Below are 20,501 nucleotides of genomic sequence, written 5' to 3'. Positions count from 1 at the left end.
AAAACCCCATGTTTTCCCTCTCACCAGGGAACACAGCACAGCAATGGGAGAAATGGGTGAAGGGACTACTCACTGTTGGGTAAGAGTGAGAACCAACTGTAGGGTTGAGCCTTGCATGCCCGAGAGCAGGAACAGCAGTGGACTGCTTACCTTGCCTGCTCTCCTGGGTGACGTTGCTCAGGCCGCCATCTTCTGCTAAGCCTTGCTCCAAGTTTACGAGGATCTGCACTCATTTCAAACAAGGACAACAAATCTGTGAGTGGATTTGTCCACACTGACAGTGTATATTCTAGAAAGAGCAAACTCCTCTGGGTGAAAAACCAATCAATCAAGGAATGTTCACACAGACACAGACGTGTCCTTTGTGCTGTGATGACTACTGGTTACTTTGAGGCAATGTGAAGAGCAGGGCCCATACCCTGGTGGAAGGGCAGAGCGTAGGCTTATGAGACTCAGACACAGACACAGGAGGTGGGTGGGCAGTGGAGGACATCATTGAGTGTCCTCTCCTCTCTTACCTATGCCACACTGACACACTCCTTTGTAAACTCAGTATTTTGTACAAGCAAGAGAATTATGGGCTGTGGACTGTGACTCAAGATAGGCGTGGGGCTCACAACTGTCCTTTGAGAGATTCAGGGGACAGACATGGGGTTCACGACTATGACCTTGAAGAGAAGAGAGCCGGTTCAAATAGCTGATTTGCTATTCACGAAGCCAGAAACTGACAAGGAATAAAGTCTTCAATCCCATCAGGCTGGAGTGGAGGGAGCCTGGGGAAGAAAGGGAAGGGATAAGGGACAGCAGAGGGCATCAGCATTCAGGATTCAGTCTGAGAGCTCAGTGAACTAGGACAAAGGCTAGCATTTACGATGAGAAAAAGCCACACACAGCAGCAAATGGACAGTTCTCCAGGTGTGAGGGGTCTGTGTGCACAATTCCTTGTGCCGGACTACCACACCACCCATCTCAGAACCCACGTGGATCTCTGTACTGGACATTCAGGCCTGGGGGGGAAGGCTGCACCTAAGGAGCCCTGGATAGCTCCACCAGCACCCATGGGGAGGGTGGGAACTGCCTGCTGTTCCGGCTCTGAGGGAGAAGTAGGGTACTTCCCAGGAGCAGCACAGAAAACAGGGTGGGGGGCGTGGCAAGGAGGGACTTCCCAATGCAAGGCCTCCACTGCCTTTCTGGGCTCTCTTGGCCTTGTGGTCCAGGGAACTGTCTTGTCTGGCAAGTGGTATGGCCTCAGTAGGCTCACTGGTTCATGCCCATGTCCCAAGCTGGTAGCAGTGGATACAGGGGAAAGATCCTTGGAACCATCTATCTGTTACAAAGGGAATAGTCTGTGCCATGTGATCTTCCTGTGATGTTTTGCTGAAGCACATGGGCCAAGAGATCAGCCCTGATTCTTCTGAAACCAGGAATCGAAACAAACATTTCTCTCTGAAGTGGTTTGTGCTGGGTAGTGGGTCCCAATACTTCTAAGAAAAGTAACTATGGTAGTTAATGGCTTATAAGACTCTTTGAGGCCAGAGCAGTCCTCAGCATAGGCCCTGCTGGCATGTGGTTAGAACCTGTGGGACAAACCCAGGTGATACTTTGTAGGAGGTCCCTTGGGTGCCATGTCCAGAGAATGGGTGCAGCACAGCTTCAGGAGGGGTGGGGAGGGGCTGTGTTCAGGTATCTGAGTGTCATGTTGGCTGTGTGGGCAGGCCTAGGCTTCATCGTCTTTCAGAGATCCTTGGGCTTGCAATCTGCCACTGCAGAGACAAGGAGCCCGAGGCCCAGGAGCCAGTTGACAGACACACCTGAATGTTTCCTGGTGATGGGAACCGAGAAAGCAGAGGACAGAGGCCTGGGTTCAGAAAAGAGGTGTCTGTCATACCGTCTCTTTCTGTAGCTCAGTCTCCCTTGAGTGCTAGCAAGACAGAGCAGAGTCAGTAGGGTCATGGGATGGCAGGCTCTGAGGAAAAGCAGACTGGACTCTGCTCTGAGATCTTTTTGAGATCTTTTGGATGTCTTGGGAAGCCATGTGGCCTTAGGAAGTGTAAAGCTGCTAATCATCTGTAGGAAGAGGTGAGGGGAAGATACACGTGTGCTTTGGATCTCAGAGTCTCCGTAAAAGATGAGGAGGGTCTAGGGCAGAGGAGACCGAGGGGCAACAGTGCAAAGCATAAGGCAGAGTGACCACGTGGGACAGTGGCCACGCAGGGCCATGCACTGCACAGGGCTGGATGACCACAAAGGACAAAGTGACCATTACAAGACCACTTACTATGCAGGGCAAAGTGACAACATGGGACAGTGACCTCACAGGACCAGGCACCACACAAGGCAGAGTGACCTGAGATTTAGTGACCACACACTGCAGTGCAGAATGGCCACTCAGAAAAAGTGACCACATGGGGCACAAGGCAGAGGAGCCATGGAAGACAGAGTGACCACGTAAGGCAACATGACAACGTGGGACGGAGTGACCATACAGGACCGGGCAACTGCACAGTGCCGAGTGACTATGTGGAAATACGTGACCAGACAGGACCAGGAAATGTGCACAGTAGAGTGAACACAAAGGACAAAGTCACAAAGGAGTGTGAGTGTGTCCACGTGGGTGAATGGGACATCTGCGCAGGAAGGGCCGCACAGCTCACTCTCCGCTCAGGAAGCTGTCTGTAAACTACAGGGAACCATGTTGTACAGGCCAGAATTGTCACTTCAGAACACAAACAGTTCCTCTAATGGCAGCCCTTCACACACTCGTGCAGAGTGAGGCAGTCTCACAACCGTGACTTTGGGCACAGTGAGATGTGGCCTCAGGTTCAGGGTGACTTGAGCTTATCATCTCTGATTCCTATTTCCTAATCTGGAAGCCCCAAAACACTTTTCTCATCTGCATTATGGGCTAGGGATTTCCATGAAGAACGTACTTGTAGAGTTTTGTAAACTTTAGGAGTGCCGAGGGAAAATTAATTATAGGAAGCCACAACAAGAAATTAAAACAAAGCAAAACAACAACAACAACAAAAATAGCCAGCGGTGGTGGCATATGCCTTTAATCCCAGCATTTGAAAGGCAGAAGCAGGCAGTTCTCTGTGAGTTCGAGACCAGTCTGGTCTACAATAGCTAGTTCCAGGACAGCCTCCAAAGCCACAGAGAAACCCTGTCTCAAAAAACCAAAAAAAAAAAAAAAAAAAAAAAAAGACGAACAAAAACAAAACAAAAATAAAAAACACTGCTCTAGTGCCTCCTAGTTTTTCTGTGGCCTTTCTTTGCCTCTGTCCCTGCAACATACAGATAAAGTTTGGAATGTGTGATCTGGGAGCAGTGAGTTAACACTTGCTGACTGCTAAATATTAGTAAGTGGGTCTCTGGAACTACTGGGAGCTTTCTCAGCAGGCTGTTGAGATGCTATGGAGGAAGCTGCAGAGGGTACTGAGGCCTTGGGGAGTGGTTTCTCCAGACACCTGACCCTAGGCTCCTCCTGGAGCCATGAGCTCATACCAAGAACTGTCAGGGAGAAGAAATGGAGGGCAGGGTTCCCCCGAAAGCATCATCCTTAAAAACAGCAGATCCCGGCCAGCTCACCAAGGAGTAATACTTAAAACACACAACACCTCACTTTAGTGCACACAATTCAAAGGCTGGATTTTGTGACTCTTAACAAACAGAAACAGGTAGCGGTGACACTGGACCCTCCAAGACAGGCCATGCTCTGGGCTTCTTTCTCTTTTCTTGGCAGGGAGTTATCTGCCACATGAGGACATGCAAGCAAGGTGTGAAGTGGGGGGGGGGGGGCTCTTATGAACAAATGGCAAAGCTCAACAGGTGTGAGGGAGCTATCTGGCAGCCTACTCTAGGCCCAGTAGAGCCATCCACCTCAACTGGAATAGAACTGCCCTGGAGGTGGTCCAGACAGAAAACCTGTGGGTGCAGTGACATCCCCAGGCTGATACCGCCTCTCAGACCAGGAGGGAATGGAATGACATTCCCAGTTCTGAAAGAGTAAAAGCTGCCACCAACACATCCCCTTGATGAACTTCAGACAAAGGTGGCAATCTAAAGCAAATCACAGAGAATCCTGAGACTCAGGCCCCAGGTGACACCAAGTGGGCCACAGACCACAGACCATGCTGGCTGCTGCTACAGAACCACAGGGCTTGCCCTGGCTTCTCTGTGCCACTAACACTGGGGCCACTTTGAAGACAGGCTCAGGATAGGAACTCTGCTCTTTCTGGTGTGGTCACCGGGTTAGAGAAGGCTCCTTCCCTGATTTTATCACTGGTTTCTTTGAGTGGCTTCTCGGGATGGGTCCCTGCCTTATATCCATGATCACAACCACCGTGAAAAACAAGGGTGGGAATCCTTTAAAAAAACCTGAAATCTGCACTGCCGCACAGAGGCCTCTGAAAAGAAGGCCCCTTGCCTTTGCAGCCCAGACCCATCTCCCTTACTGCCCTTCCACCCATGGACAGATCTGAGGACTCTGGCCTCCTTCAGGGCCCACCCTGAGTGAGATTGTTTCCTCAGAGAAGTTTCTGTCTCCCTGCACTTTCTGTAGAGTGGTAATGTATGGCAATTCTACAGCCAAAGGGAATGGAACCTGTGTGTCCCACGGGTACCATGTTCCTGCAGCTCTGCCCACCCACAGATGAATGCACAGAAGACATGTGGCATCTTCACACAGAGGTGTTCAGGAGGAGAGAAAGGAAGGAATTCTGTCACCTGCAGCAGCATCAATGGAACTGGAGGGTGTCATGGCCTGTTTGCTCCCCAGGTGGAAGTCAGAAGGAGGCTCTGAGTGTACAGTTGTCAGATGTGGGCAAAGGGCTGATAAAGGAGGCGGTATTTCCATGCATGGAAATACAGCGCCCTAACCCATCGACAGGTGCAATTAAACCACTAATCAAAGATTAAAGCAAGTGCTTTAAGTCAAAGAGTAATTTGCTAGGCAGCAGCTGATCACAAACCAGCAGGTGAGTCAAGGTTACCTTGCACTGATTTCAATGTAGGGCTTCTCAGGAGGAGCATTGAGCCAAGACACCTTGGAATTTCATTCCATCTGATCTGCACATCCTGAAATGTACCCCTCACTGGGTGTCTCACGAGCTCACCACTGCAGTCAACTTCTGGCTTGGAACTGAGTGGGCGTGTGTGAGGAGGAAGCATGGGACTGGAAGAGAGGGGCTCCTGGACTTGGCTGTCTCTCTGATGAGGAGGCTCATGAAAGCATGGGGACTTTTCCAGACCCCCTGGGCACATCCTGGATTAGATCTGGGCAAGAGACCCCCATCCCCACAAAGCAGACAACTATCACTACACACCCACAGCAAAGGAAAGCGGTGTGCCCCAGGGAAATAATGCCTTGAATGACTTTGGCACCCTGCTTGAAACTGTTTACAGCTACCACCACTTGCTTTCCACGGTATTTAAAAAGACAACCCGGAACCTGTGCATATGGAATGGACCCAAGTCCCTGCTTTAAGCTTTACAGTTACTGGAGGAGGTGGCTCAGCAGGTGTCTTAACTTGCTATAGGTACCTCGGGTCTAACTGGGAGGCCTTCCTGCCTTTACCACTGGCACCTGCGAGCCTTCTGGAAGCCACAGGGAAGAGGCTTCTCAGGGTGAATCAGTACACATCCTTACTGCTCCAGCACTGAGTGGTCACTAGCCCCGGTCACCAGCAGCATAGCTAAACACAGCAGGCCAGGGCTAGTTAGGATGAACAGCTGGATGTTTCCACCCAGGCGTGTGATTCCAAAGCACTCCACAGTCAATGACTCCAGGACCTTCACGCCTTAACAAGGGAGAGGGGTTTTCTTTCCATTCATATTAGACTTAGGGAATGTATGTGCTGAGAACAGAAAGGCAAAGAGGGCTGAATGGGGAGACATTTTCCCTAGCTCGAAAGCCTCCTTTTCTGTGGGCTCCCATGTGACCCTCTTCAGTCTTGGGTCCCATGCTTGGTGTATCAAGGTCTCATCCTTGTTTGGCAGTGCCCAGTGGCTTGCTTTATTATCCATGCCCTGGGGTTTTTAATGGTGCCATTCAGAGGTTTCTGAAGTACATTTCCACTGTGAGCCCTGCCAGGGTAGCAATCCTGCAAACCCACACAAAGGGAGGCATGGCTCCTTCACTGAGGGCAATTCGCTCTGGGTCTGAGTGTGAACCTGGAGGTCATGGAAGTGTGCCTGTGGACGGATGAAGCTGTCCTCTCTCATTCTTTCTAGCTCTTTAATCTGCTTGCCAGAGTGCCCCATGTTCTCTGACTGAGTTACAATTAATTTGCTCTCTGCAGGAGGGAAAGGAAATCGGAGCAGGAGGAGCATCTGCATCGGGGGGAGCCAGCATTCGGCAGCTGTCATCAGGGTGCTGGCGGCTGGCCTGCCTAAGCCCATAGCGAGAGGACAGTGGTGGCTGTTGTCCTGCATTTCTAACTTTGTCTACTGTAAAACAGCAAACCCAAGTGCGCCCATCTGTCAGAAACCCCTTTTAGCAAAGACACCAACCCTTCCTGGAACAGAGCTCTCACGCCGTCTCGTCAGTCAACAGTAGAGAAGTGGGCCACCCACATCCCACGCGATTCTTTTTCAGAGTGCAGGAGACAGAGCCTCATCTGCTGCCCACTCCAGCTGCAGTTAAGGAAGCCTTTCCACCTGGCTCCCCAAAGCCAAATCTACTTAGGATTTTGCAGCGTGTGTGTGTGTGTGTGTGTGTGTGTGTGTGTGTGTGTGTGTGTGTGTGTGTGTGTGAGATATTTATATTGGCAAATGAAATTAACCTCAAGCTAATTGGACCTCACTGGATTACACCTATTTATGCAAATGACTCTTAGGAGTGTCTCTATTGAGTGGGTTCTTTCCCAATTGGCTGGCAAAGCTCTGGTGAGACCCAGAGGCACAGATAGCCTGCAGAACCAGAAAGATAGGCTTAGAAGCAGAAGGGCATCTGCAGACACTGACAGCCATGAACTTCTGAGTCACAGCAGCAAGGCACACTTGATACCATTTAAACCAAACAGGTGAATTCACCAAACGGGTTGAAGACAATAGACAAAGCCAACAATGGACACCTTTGTGGAAAGTGAGTGGCGTCCTGATAAAACCAGTTGCCATGTAAGAACATCACCCTAATAGGCACACTGAACACACAGACTCCATCTGTTCCTTTGTGAGTTTTCCATACAGGAAGCACTCATCGGGGCAAACTGGATTATAGACACACAGAATTCTGTAAAGGGTTCTACTCCTCTCTCTTCTTTGGCTCCCAGGCGGTTAGGCTTCATGGCAAGCGCCCTTACCCCATGAACCATCTCACCAGCCCCAAGTCTGTGGTTTCTGAGACAGGGTTTTGCTATGTAGCCCAGGCTGGCTTTGACTCTGCAATCCTCCTGCCTCAGCTTCTTCCTTTCTAGGTCCTTTTCTGAGCAGGTGTGCACCCCATGTCTGCCTTGACTGTGCTTAAGATATAGGAGGAGTTACCATGAGAAAAAGTTGGTTAAGTGTTGGCAAGCAAGCAGGCCTGTCTTTTGGTCGTGTTTTTGGGTACTGTTCTCATATATAGCATAATCTGGCTTAGAACTTGTGCTCTGCCCACCTCAGACTCCAGAGTCCTGGGATTACATGTGACATCATGCCTAGCTCATCTACTTTCTGCATTACAGTGTGAACAGCAAAGTGAACAGCCAAGGGGGTTGAATGCCTGAATCCCTGTCCACATTCTAGTAAGGGCCTCTCTGCACAACCTGGTAGGGCTCTTGTCACTCTGCAGGGACATGGCCCTGGAATACCACAACAGTTTTATAAGGAAACCAAGAGAGTAAAAAGATACTTAACAAATGTTACCATACTTTTCTCAAAAATTATACTACGTTGCCATTACTAACAGGTCCCTAAGCTCCACACTTCTCCATAAAGTCACAGAATGGGAATGAGTTTGAGGTTCTGTTGATTCAAGAATTACTTGGCAGCTGGGAACAATTAGACAAGCACACACAGCCTTCTGACCTCTGGCATTGGTACTGTGAATGATGGCCATTACTGCCCAGGGTCATTCTGAAGATCCCATATGGCTACAGTGCTCTGCTTGGCACAGGAGTGGCCTGGCTCACTCTCAGGGAGGCTGGGCAGTGCTTACCCATGTGCTTTCCAGTGAGGAATACATCCACTGTGAACTAAGGAAAGGGTTTTCAGGACACTGCCCCAAACCATCCTCTGGCCCCCCAAATAATTGTAGGTATAATATAGTTACACTATTCCAGGACCTTGTGTGTGACGAAGTGAGATGGTCTCCCTGGGGGACAGGTGTGAGTGCTGAGATAAAGCAGACTGAATACCATGACAGTTACCTTGCTGCAGACGGTCTTGACCCTATGTAGTCGGTCCAAGGACTCCTGTGGGTTCCCCAGATACTGCTGTAGTTCTGCATGCAGAATGCGCATGGAAAAGGGGACCATGGAGCCTAGAGTAGAAATCAGAAATGAGTCAATGAGCTTGTTATGAATGTGTGTGTTTTCTGACTATGCAAAGGAGGTTTTTGCAGGTGTCTCAGTTATGATTCTATTTCTCTGATGAAATGTCATGACCAAAAGTAAACTTGGGGTGGCAGCGGCGGTGGTGGTGAGGGAGGTTTCTTGTACAGCTTGTAGTTCATCATCCAGGGAAGTCAGGGCAGGAGATCAAGGCAGGAATCTGGAGGCAGGGGCTGATGCAGAGATCACGAAAGAGTATTGCTTACACCTCATCTGGGCAGCATAGTAGAGCTGACCCTATTGACTGGGGTGCAGGTGAACTACCCTGAGAACATGAGCATGGACGCTGTCTCTGCTCCTCATCTGCCATATGGTGTAGGAAGCAGGAAGAGGGCATTCTTCCGCCTCCAGCTGTGGGAAGCAGGAAGAGGGCATCCTTCCTTGGTGCTCTGGAGTATAGGCAGAGTAATGGGAACTATAAATTTAAATCTAACTTCAGCACATCATGTCAGCTGTGGGAGGTGAACTGATTTTGCAGTTAAAAAAAAAAAAAAAAGGAGTCCCAGATGTTTGCAAAATTATGCTGCACATTTAATCTGAGCTACTAGGTCAGGTTTTGTATGGATATAAAAGTTTCAGAATTTAGTTTGAGGATGACACCTGTGAGCTACAGATGCTGGAGGGAAGCAGAGTAAGATTGGAGACTAGGTGAGAACTTAGAGGAACAAACAGTTAACTCAAGAGTCAGTACATCTGATGTGAGGGTGATCTACCAGAACTGAAGTTCTGAAGAGAGGCACCCCAGCATTGATGCAGCTGCTGCACCCTTAATTAACGAACAGGCCTGAGCCCATCGGGGCGCTGCAACACAGGCTCCCCAGTATCAATGCAGCAGCTGCAATCTTAACTAAAGCACAGGCCTGAGCCTGTCAGGGACGCTGCACTGTTGTACTGAAGATAATCAAATTGTGCTTTCCTTCTGGAGAGATCTTTTGCCTCATACCCTCCAGTGCACCAAAAGGGAGGGACTGTTTGATGATAAGCAGTACCATAAAATCCTCAAATTCAAGTCATGGAGTCTTTCCTCCCTGCGGGAGAGGGAGGGACCAGTAATGAGAACTCAGGTCTTGGGGCCTTGGTGCTGGGGAGGGACTTGCAACCATGGCAGGAGAGAGCAGGGAGTGTGGTGGAAGAGCCGGCTCAGGGGCAGAGGGCAGGATGCTTTGGGCACTGGGGCTGCTGGGCTTGAAATCATCATCCTCCTTGCTGATCCCCATGAGCAGGAAGGGGGCTGTGTACAGCAGACCAGCTGAGGGCTAGTGGACAAACCTAACTGGGCTTGCAGAGCAGATGAACATTGGATAGAAACTGCTGAACTGTCCGAGAAATATATCAAGCACAGCACTGTCCCTTTTGTGAATGGGGAAACAAAAACAAAAAACAAAAAACAACAACAAAAAAAAAACAAACTCAACTTAATCAGCTTCACACACAATTCATCAAGCCTTGTTATAAATATCCTGAATGGGTACAAATTATGTCTAATCTTTAAATGAAATATATTAAAGCTTGTTCATAAAAGTTATTTATTTGTTTGTATTACTATAACCTCCTTTTTAAAGCACATTTTAATGATTTGCTTTGCTTATATATTGTGAGCTAAAATGAAATGAATGAATCAAATTCTTACATTTATGCTTGTTATGCCACAAAATGATAAGAGGCATTAGCCAGCGTCCAGCCTATCATTGTGGATGTATGTTAACACTCCAGCACGTGTGATTTATGTCCATTTCATAATGTGAATTAGCTGCTTAATGATGCACAACTCTGTCTTCCCTTCATCCACATCCGGGTGCCATTTAATATCAGACAGAAGCAGAATACAGGCTGCACACCTGCATGTTTTTACAGCCTCTGCATGCTCTTCAGGCTGAACATCATCTGCATTCTCTTCAGGCCGCACATTTCCATTCTCTACAGGCTACACATCTGCATGCTCTTTAGGCTGCACATTTGCATGCTCTTTAGGCTGCACATTTGCATGCTCTTTAGGCTGCACATCTGCAGAATATGGCCTCAGACTGTACAGTAACAAGGGGCTGCTCTAAACCTGGACTCAAACAGCTGCTCCTAACCTTCAAGGAAGCTTGCTCCCTGGGAGTCCCCACAGAGGAATGTGTGGTGCAGACGCCTCTGCATTCCTGAGCAAGAGATCTGATGATGCTGAACAGCAGGGCAGGGGTGGTCAGAAGCCAAGGGGAGTTGAGCTTTTTATCACTTCCTCAGCAAACACCTGCCTTTTAGACTGTCCTACAACACCTGTCAAGATCTCAGAAGCCACTGATATGAAATAGTAATGCTGCATCTGCACTTCATGTGAATGTCACCTGGAAGACGCAGACCCTTTATGAAGCTTTGTGCTTACCAGCTTGGTAGTTCGGTGCCACTGAGAGATGAGTCTCTGGTTCATGCTCTATGCTTTGTCAGTCACAGACAAAACCTAATCAAACCTAGCTTAACTTGGCTCACAGCTTTAGAGCATAGAGCCCATGGCAGTGGAGCAAAGGAACAGCTGGGAGCTCAGTCATGAGGTAGAGCAAGCACCCAGAGCACTGGAGCCTCTTGAAACCTCACAGCCCACTTCCAGTGACACACCCCCTCCAACAAGGCCACGCCTCCTGACCCTTCCCAAACAGGTCCATCAACTGGTGACCAAACGTTCTACCACACTTGAACACAAGGCTTAAGAGAGCCTGTCTTTCCATCTCTCCTCTAGCCTTATTTTTTGCCCCTGTCCTAGCACAGCCCATGCTATGGGCCTGGTGTTTCTAAACAATGTATGATGCCCTTGGCTGCTGTGACCAAATTTTAAAATAAATTACGAACAGAGACTCCCAGCAGCCATCGATACAGGAAGATGAGCTCGCCTCAGGGATCTTTGCTTTTATTTCAGGAGCCTGTGCACTCATGCTGGGCCATGGCAAAATGGCCACGTTCACTTGGAGAACGGTGGGCAACAGGTTCTGACAGGGACTAGTCAATCAGCTTCTAATGGACCCAGAAAACACCAACAAGTGCTTCCAGGTCAGCACATTCATGAGCTTTTGTAGCTTCAGGCTACTGATTAAACTTCTCATAGTCTCATAAGGAAAACCCAGGACATTAATTTTGTATAAACCACAGCAAAGCAGAGCAAAATCCATACAGGACACAGATTAGAAGCAATCCTGCCTTACCTCTGCGCCCTGGGTACACATGCGGGTAGTATTCATAATATAGATCTGGCTGGTCCAGATTTCCAAAGGGTTCAAATTCCACCTCGGCATTCTGGAAAAGACCCAACTTCACCAGCAGTGCCAGCCTTACAAACCAGAGCTGAAAAATGCAGGGTTGGACAAAAGATTACCCCATGTCAGCTTGTCTTCAAGACCTTATGTAGAGCCTGACCTCCAGGACAGGAAAGACAGGACTCAGGGCTAAGATTACTGCTGTCCGCACATTCACACAGTTGAGTGTTTACAGCAACAATATGAACAACTTCATCTCACTGAATCTAATTCAATGATACAAGGTATGTGTCTAAGAAGCATGTCAGCTTCTGAAGAGAAACCAGGCCCTCTTCCATGGGGAATCTGTGGTGGTGGCTAACTGGGTGGTGGGGGCTCGAGGAGATGGCAGTGGAGACATGCAGGGAGGGGTGGGGACACAGGTAGTGTGAGGATGGTCTTTCAGAATGGAAGGGTGGACTCTGAGGAGGGCCTGCAAGCACAGGGAAGGGTGTGGTCACAGGCTGGGAGGGGGCAGTCTGTTATGTGTTCCAGCATGGTGAGCACCGGGGACTATTCATTTGGAAGGCACTGTGGACACAGAAGGGCGGGCGCAGGTGAGGGTGACAGTGTTTGGGCTGAAGGCTGGTGTCCATTCTCCAAGTGCACAGGCTCTTGGTGGGAAGGCACCAGAGAGCAAGGAATGTGCCACAGGCTGCTCCACAGATAACCTCCTGGGAGCTCTTCTCAGTGGTGCAGAGTCTGGGGACATGGTCCATTCTGGGACTTCTGGTGACATTGGAATAGACGTTAGAAACTCCACAGGGAGAGGTGAGCCCTGAGGGACTTCCGAGGCTATCTGTCACTGGAGGTGTTTCCTTCTGTGAACGTCTCATTTTGGAATAGTTAAGCTCTACACTTGCTGGACACTGAGACCCTCAGCTTAATCAGGAGGAATTACACATGCAGACAACTTGGGAAGGAAAGACCACTGACCTCTCATGGGGATCAGGTACAGGTTGTGGAAACCCCTATCCTGTAAATTTTACATGAAAGGCCACAGTCCCCTGTACAACCCCAAATAACAATAAACCGTGTAACAACACAATAGAGGGTGCTCTGACCTGCAAGGAGTCTGTTGTGTGGCTGGTGGGCAGCCCACTCTTGCCATAGCCTTGTCCATGAGCTGTGAGCAGGCGTCCGCACAGGTCAACGGCCGCCCTCCAGTTCCTGCAGCTCTGCAAGAATAGGAACAGGTGGTGTCAACCACGCACACACTTTGTTTTGTGGGAGCAGTCTCATCCAGATCCCAGTAACCAGGACAAAGGCAGCTGGCTAGCTGGTGCAGAGCTAGCTGGCAAGCTGATGTCGCTTGACAACATGGCCCATGTGACTTGGCAGTAAAAGGTACAAGAAGCAGATGTCATCAAGACATTCAGATCACAACATTACAATTGAACGATGGATACAACATGGGGAGGCCACTGAACAGCTCCACCCAACCTCTAATCTTTAAGACTGATTTCCTCTGTAGCAGATGCCTCTAGACTCTGATTTCTGTTGATGTACGGTCAACAGTTCAATTTTCTGTTAAATGTGTTAGATATATTTGTATCTGTAGGAGCATCACAGATTAAAAAATATGGTGTTTTGTATGTTCATCACAACTCTACTTCCTCGATATGGATAGTCAAGTTAACCAGGAGAAGGCAGCGCACGGGAGGACGCCCACCAACACGCCTTTCCTTTATGCTACCTTCAGTTGCAACTTGAAGCTTGGAAAGGCTGGCAACAAGGGCAAACAACTCATTTGTTTGGGCTCTCATGTTTGTTTCTTCCCTGTACAGTAATGGAAAGGGAATCACTGATCACTGGGCAGAACTATGGGATATCAGTGTTTTAACTTTTGCAGGGACTAAAAGGTGCTCAAACCTAGTCTCTCACCGTGACTGTACCAACTACACTGCAGATGTGGTCAAGTGGTGGATGACTCATTACTGCTAGGATCTCACAAGGAAGACAGGCATTCATTGCCTTTCAAGGATGGCTGGAATGACCATGTGCATGTTCAGTGGTTCTCAAACACGAAGTCTGTGTGGGTGAGGTGGGCGTACATGGTGGGTTTCCAGACTTAACCTCATATGTGTTGAGAAGAGGAAGGACAAGGAGGGAAGGGACAGGAGTCAGGAAGGACAAGAAAGGGAGGGAGCTTTCAGGCAGTGATAGGCAGAAGTGATGCCGGGATGTAACCCCCGCAAAAGGGTACTTGATGAAGAGACTAGGACAGCCAGGTTCAGGCAGAGCCAAGAGGAGCAAGAAAAAGTCTTCTGAGCCTAATTCAAAGGGCCATAGGTAGTCCTCGAGGAGTTCAAAGTATGGAAGGGATTTAATATGCTTAAAAGATGTATCAGAGTCTATCACACACATTCTCTATCCACGAACTTGTGCACCCAAACCCCTGCTGGTACTTTCTGCATGGCACACACGCTGAAAACAGCAAGGAAGCAGAACGCCAGGCCTTGTTCATGGAAAGTTCATGTGCAGCCAATGGGTCTCAGTTGCTTCATGAGGTAGCCGAGGCAGAGGGCTGGCTGCCCCATCAGTCAGGAGACAAGGCCTCACTGGTCAAGTCTGAGGCACGACACTTCCAGGTTCAGGGTTTGCCTGGATTTACAATCTGAGGGCATAGACTGTACCTCACTGCTGAAGTTAAATGAAGGGCTGTTGTGGAGACACAGACAAGTGTCTACTCCTCCTTATAGGCATCAATGACAAATTGTACTCCAACATGGGCAACCCCTGAGTATTGTTTTACTTAGAGAGGATAGGTGGGGTTGCTTACAGGAGCCTGTGTGACCTCAAAGTACCCATGCCACAACAAAGTCCCACCCTGGCATGGATGACGACTTCCCCATAACTGCACAGATGGGGTAACTTCTTCAGTAAACCTTCAACAGACTATGTGCTCTATTATCCCCTGGGGAGTGGCACTATAGTGCTCCCTGCCCGCCACTCCCCCTCTGACAGAAACCAGATATTGGAAGGTCTCTTGTGAGTAGCTGCAGCTGGTGTCCAGCAGCACACTCTGGCCAGCCCCTCTCCCTGAGGAGTCCCCTTTCCCCCCTCTCCCATCTTGGATGACAGTGTGGAGGGGTGCAGGGCTGCAGCTTCCAGGTGGCTGGCGCTCTGTGCTGACCAGCTGTGTGCCCTGACATGTTCTCTGACTGTCCCCATGCTGCCTGCAGCTCAGTCCTGCTGTTCTTAGGGAGGCTGAGGATCATCCCACTGAATGGAGGCATGTGTTTCTCCATCCACTCACTGAAGGGCACTGTGCCTGCCTCTAGCTCTTGGCAAATGTGAATAAAGCTGCTGCCACCATATAGGTGTGGGTTTCTGTGCAGACATGTTCAGTCTAGTGGAGGTGCAACCGTTCAGTTCAGCTCTTGGACTATATATGGTATGCTTAGCTCCACAGGAGTGGCCAGATTGCCTTCTGGAGAAGCAACCACCTTTGCATTCCCACCATGCCACCTCCAGGACGGCTCCTCTATAATATCAGTGCTCTAGGCGTGGCTGCTCTAATGGGATGCTGCAGTTCTCATTAGATGGATAGACTTCTCTGCTGCTCCTTTTATCCGCTCCTGCAGAGGCGACAGGACCACACCAGCCCAACCTCTCACATGCTAGCTGGAGGATCAAAACACCCTTTAGTTCTTTGGTGATTCTTTGCTACCTTCTGGTGATGAGGACACTGTTCAGCCAAGTACCTAGACACTGGGTACTGCTTACAACATGGGGACTCCATGGCTTTCCTCGGGGCAGGTCACAGCTCTTAAGGCTGAGAACCAGCAGTCAGCTGCTAGGATGAACCTGGCGCTGTGTTCCTCCGCACTATCCAAATCACGGCCCCACAGTTTCTATGTGGGACTTGTGCTCTGGTTGATAGCTTAGAGATATCTTTAGATAATTTACGCAAACGCTCTCTCTAAACTCAGCAACACTCACATCATGCAACAAACGCCTATGTATACTCACTTGGAATTACAAGTGTGAAAGGGTGAGAGAGGGAAAGATTTGTTAAGCAAGAGCCAGCTCTGATCTGTGTTGGAGCAGACCCCAGGCCAGCTCCCTTGCTATCTGTGCTCCTGATCGGGCATGTTGGCCTTGCCTAGAGCAGCACCTGGTATAAACAGAGTTGGTAGGAAAAGACCTGCCTTACAAACAGGTAAGGGCAGCCCAGTGAGCAGGACAGACAGGGACCCCTAAGGAAGACTGTGCAAAGACTTGGACAGTGCTGGGAGTAGGGGGTGGGGTGTGTAAGGGCAAGGGGACAAAGGTTCACGAGGGTGGGCTGCAGCAAGGGTGAGTCACTGCAGTGATGCCTTTTCAATTGAGGCTACTTCAGAACCAGAGCACACAGGAGCTCTAAGTAACTGCTGAGCGTGCCATTCTGTTTGCTGCCTGTGCCACAGAGCCCTTCAGCAGTCACCATGTTCTTTCCAGTTGCTGAATGGTGGCCCTGTAGGATTAGGCAAGCAGTAAGAAGAGGCCAGGCATGGCCAGTATTGAGAAGTGTAAGGATTGAGATCCAGTAGTCCTCTGTACCTGCACAATCTGCAGGTGCAAAGCTAACCGACTGCTGATGGACAGGGTTACAGGACCACGTGTGGGTTGTTTTCATGCCAGACTTCCCACCTGACACTGCCAAACAGCTGCTTACAACACACTAGTGGGCATCTGCGTCAGAAGGAATGCAGTGGGGACAACCGTACTGGGGGCTGTGTATAAGAAACATGCAGACGCTATGCCACAGTATACAAGAGATCTGAATACCCACAGGGTTTAGTACTCATGGGGTTCCCGAAAACCATCACCATAGATAACAAGTGATGACTGTCAGAGATACCGAGTCTCCTAATGCTAAGTTTTATGAATGCCACACTGTATTTTGTTTTCTTCTCAACACATCAATTAGAAAGCAATCAGAATTTAGGTGTGGGCAAAAATATGTACATGAGAAAAGTCTGTTTACATATTTTAAAAATAATTCTCATGTAGTAAAGGCTCCTATCTTATTTTATGAGCACTCTGTATGGATATCCACCACAAATAAAACATTTAAATGTACAATAAAATTATTTGTAAGGAACTTGCAGATATGAAGTGTTCCATAAATTATTAAAAAGAGTGCAATGTCTTAAAAAACCCACAGAGCCTGCTGGGATTCCACACACTGAGTTGTCTTCTATATCTCAAACTAGATCTGCTAATAAAAATGAAGCAAAACTCATCATCTTAACTGTTCATCTTTTAAGTAAGTGTAAATCTTCTGGAATTGGCTTCTTCCCTGGATGAGCAGAGTGTAGCAGCATTAGGGTATTACCAGCTGCTCCCACAGTAACATTCCCATAGATGCCCGACTAGATTCCCATGGTAACTGCTGTAGCTGTCTATACATGGCCTGCATTTAAACCTCAAGAAGTGACAGCCAAATTCTGGCAAACTCCTTACGGTAACATGCAGTGCCCAGGGCAGCAGCCCGACAGCCCTGCCATCTTCATTTCTCAGGGGCCGTAAGGGTGTTTGGGGACAAGAAGCCTGTGGTAGAGGGCCAAGGACAGGATCCAGTTTGGAACATGAAAGGGCTCCTGGTAACTCTGTGCTTGTGATCTGGATCTTCTGGTTTGGGTCAGCCAGGCAAATGGGCAGACAGGAAGGAGGGGTTTCCTCAGATTGTTATGTAAACAAGTCACCAGGCATGGTAGAGGAAACCACTGCATGCTAGCCAGTAGGTAGCTCTAGCTCACTGCATCCCTGCTATGTGTCCCCAGGTCTTTCTTATTTCCTGATGAGAGGATATAGCATTCTCATTTGACTCAAGTTTACTCTGTGCTTCAAGGATGTTTTTTGGCCCAGGAAAAACTTCTTGTCACTGAGGAAGACAACCGTGACCACAGCCCTCTCTCCTCACGAATCTGCCGTTAGATCATTTGGAATGAGTCAGGACAGAGGAGTCACTGCCCTGTTATGGGTCCTTGAAGAGTGGGTGGGGGATGTTACAGGGTGTGGACCACTGCAAGGGACCTGATAACACAGGGGACAACTTGTAATGGGTGCTGGGAGAGCATTCAGGGAAGGCGCTAAGTGAGCTGGATAGACTACCACAGGAAAGTTCCACTGTGCCTGGATTTCCGAGGCACAGCTAAGGTGTCATCCATCAGTTTTCAAATATGAATATGAATTAGCACCCTTTCGGCAAGCTTGTGTAATTTGCTTTTATTGTTCAATACTGCTTTTCAAATTTATCTGTATTTATGAAAGTAGCTGTGGTTCATTTATTTTAATTGCTCCAAAGTGTTTAATTGACTGCATGTAACATGATTTTCTTTTATTATTTGCTCTTACAGGGTTTTTCTTTAAAGATTCATCTGTTCATTCATTCATTTAATGTGCACTGGTGTTTTGCCTATATATGTATCTGTGTGAGGGTGACAGATCCCCTGGAACTGGAGTTACAGACATTTGTAAGCTTCCATGTGATTGCTGGGAATTGAATCTGGGTCCTTTAGAAGAGGAGCCAGTGCTCTTAACCACTGAGACATCTCCCCAACCTGCTAATGCAGATTTTAATAACATGTTTTAGCAACAACAAATATGTAACAAATGTGATTTTCTGTGTATGTTTTGTATGTGCACATAGGTGCACAGGCCTCTGTGCATGGATGTAGAGGGCAGAGAAGGAAGCTGGGTGTCTCTCTCTACTGCTGTCTGCTTTACTCCCTTGAGACACTGTCTCTCACTGAACTGGAAGCTCACCTTTTTTGGTGGTGCTGGCTGGCCAGCGAGCTCCAGGGATCCATCTGTGTCTTCCCCAGTGTTATAATTACAGCTGTCTACAACCTGGCTTTTATGTGGTGCTGGGGATTTGTACCTGAGCCCCATGCTTATATAGCAAGTACTTTTACCCACTGAGCCACCAGCTGCCAGCCCTTGTAACTCTTTTCTTCTTGAGGCAATGACTCAATGTGTAGCCTTAGCTGGCTTGGAACTTGATTTGTAGACCAGGTTGGGTGTGGACTCAGAGATCTGGGCCTTTCTCTGCCTCCCTGGTACTAGGGTTAAAGGTGTTCACCATTGTACCTGGTTATAAGAGATAACTTTAGAATGTCTTTCCATAAATGCACGCAGTGGGTTTCTTTTTTTAGTCTGTTGTGACTTCTTGCTTTTGTTGTGAGACATGTCTGATGTGCAGCTCAGGCCTGGGCTGGAACCTTCCTGATTCCACCTGGAGGGCTGGGGGTTCTAGGCATTCTTTTAGTTTTATCTTGCCTCTTGTGAATCTTGTTTTGTCAATAATAATCCCTTATGCCTCCCCCTCTCCTTTTTCTTTGGTCTAGAAGACAAACCTAAGGCCTTGTGCTCACCAAGCAAGTACTCTGCCATTAAGCTACACCCCACCCCTTCTCTAGGAGGTTGTTAGGTATTCTGGATCTCGGAGACAGGATCAGATGTACCCTAGGCTGGCCCTGAACTTGCTGTGTAGATTGTAGATGTGAGCTACTACATCTGGCTTTCCAAGTTTCCCAAAGCCTAACACTGGAAGTGGATCTGTGTGGTCAAAGATCACAGAACATCCATGTGATGACTGGTTTCATGTCAACTTGACACAAACTATAGTCATTTAGGAAAAGGGAACCTCAACTGAGAAAATGTTCCCATGAGACTGGCCTGTGGGTAAATGACAGGGCACTTTCTTGACTGATGATTAATGAGGGTGGGCCTGGATCACTGTGAGTAGGCCACCCCTGGGCAGGTGGTCCTGGGTTCTATAAGAAAGCAAGCTGAGCACACCATGGGAAGCAAAATAGTAAGCAGCTCCCCTCCATGGCCTCTACTTCAGCTCCTGCCTCCAGGTTCCTGCCCTGTTTGAGCTCCTGACTTGGCTTCCCTCAACCCAGGATGTTTAAGCCAAATCAACCCTTTCCTCCTCAAGTTGCCTTTGGTCATGGTGTTCCATCACAGCAGTGGGAACCCTGACTGAGATACTACACATCACTGGCTGCTGTGCTGCCAGCCTCTGCCCAGCTGCTGGGGTTGGGACATTCCTACTTTCCTTATGTTTCTGCTGAAGTCAAGTTCTTCCCATAAGTTACTGGCCACCAGATTTCCAGGAACCTCTTCTTGTCTTCTGTTGCTTTCCCCACCAGCCTATTTCTTTTCCTTCTCAGTTGGAGGAGTCCTTTTTAAATCTTGAATGCAGATCTTCTGTCAGTTCTTCATATTCGGTTTTAGATTTATCCAAAGCAGTTGTCTCTTTCATTGCTACCCCTCAATGTTGACATTTTTTGGGGGTGGTGGTGGCGGCTTGCCAAGTGGTGTTGGATTGAACCTCGAACACGTTAGATAATCCCTCCATCTCTAGCTACACAGCCAGCCTCAGAGCTGCCACTTAGGATCCTTTATCCACCACCTGCTGTTTGAAATGATAATTGCTTTCTTAGTGGTTTTTGCTATTCTCAGTATTTTCTACCTTCTTTTTCCCTTTCTATTTTCTTGTCCATTAGGCAACTGGGGCTGACTTCTTCTATTTTCTATGTGAGATGTTGGTAAAGAAAAAAAGAATACACACACACACACACACACACACACACACACACACACACACACACACATAATCTTTGAAGCATGCCATGTAAAACTTGAGGCTTCAAGAAATCCTATGGAAACTTAGTGTCTAATGGGTAGATCTTGCAGCACTCTG

At 48.4% G+C, this 20,501-nt stretch overlaps 1 protein-coding gene across 1 annotated transcript in view; it reads right to left on the bottom strand.

Moving 5' to 3' along the window:
* The window catches only part of Trappc12 (trafficking protein particle complex subunit 12), a 41,302-nt gene that overhangs the window by 12,482 nt on the left and 8,319 nt on the right, over positions 1–20,501 (bottom strand). Inside the window, 4 exon segments of the mRNA XM_051201207.1 lie at positions 151–223; positions 8,349–8,461; positions 11,711–11,849; positions 12,865–12,978. Of these exon segments, the coding sequence (XP_051057164.1) occupies positions 151–223; positions 8,349–8,461; positions 11,711–11,849; positions 12,865–12,978 (439 nt within the window).

Source organism: Phodopus roborovskii, unplaced genomic scaffold, assembly GCF_943737965.1.
Source record: "Phodopus roborovskii unplaced genomic scaffold, PHOROB, whole genome shotgun sequence".
NCBI lineage: Eukaryota > Metazoa > Chordata > Mammalia > Rodentia > Cricetidae > Phodopus > Phodopus roborovskii.
The sequence above is the reverse complement of the archived record's forward strand: the minus strand, read 5'-3'. Positions and strand labels throughout refer to the sequence as shown.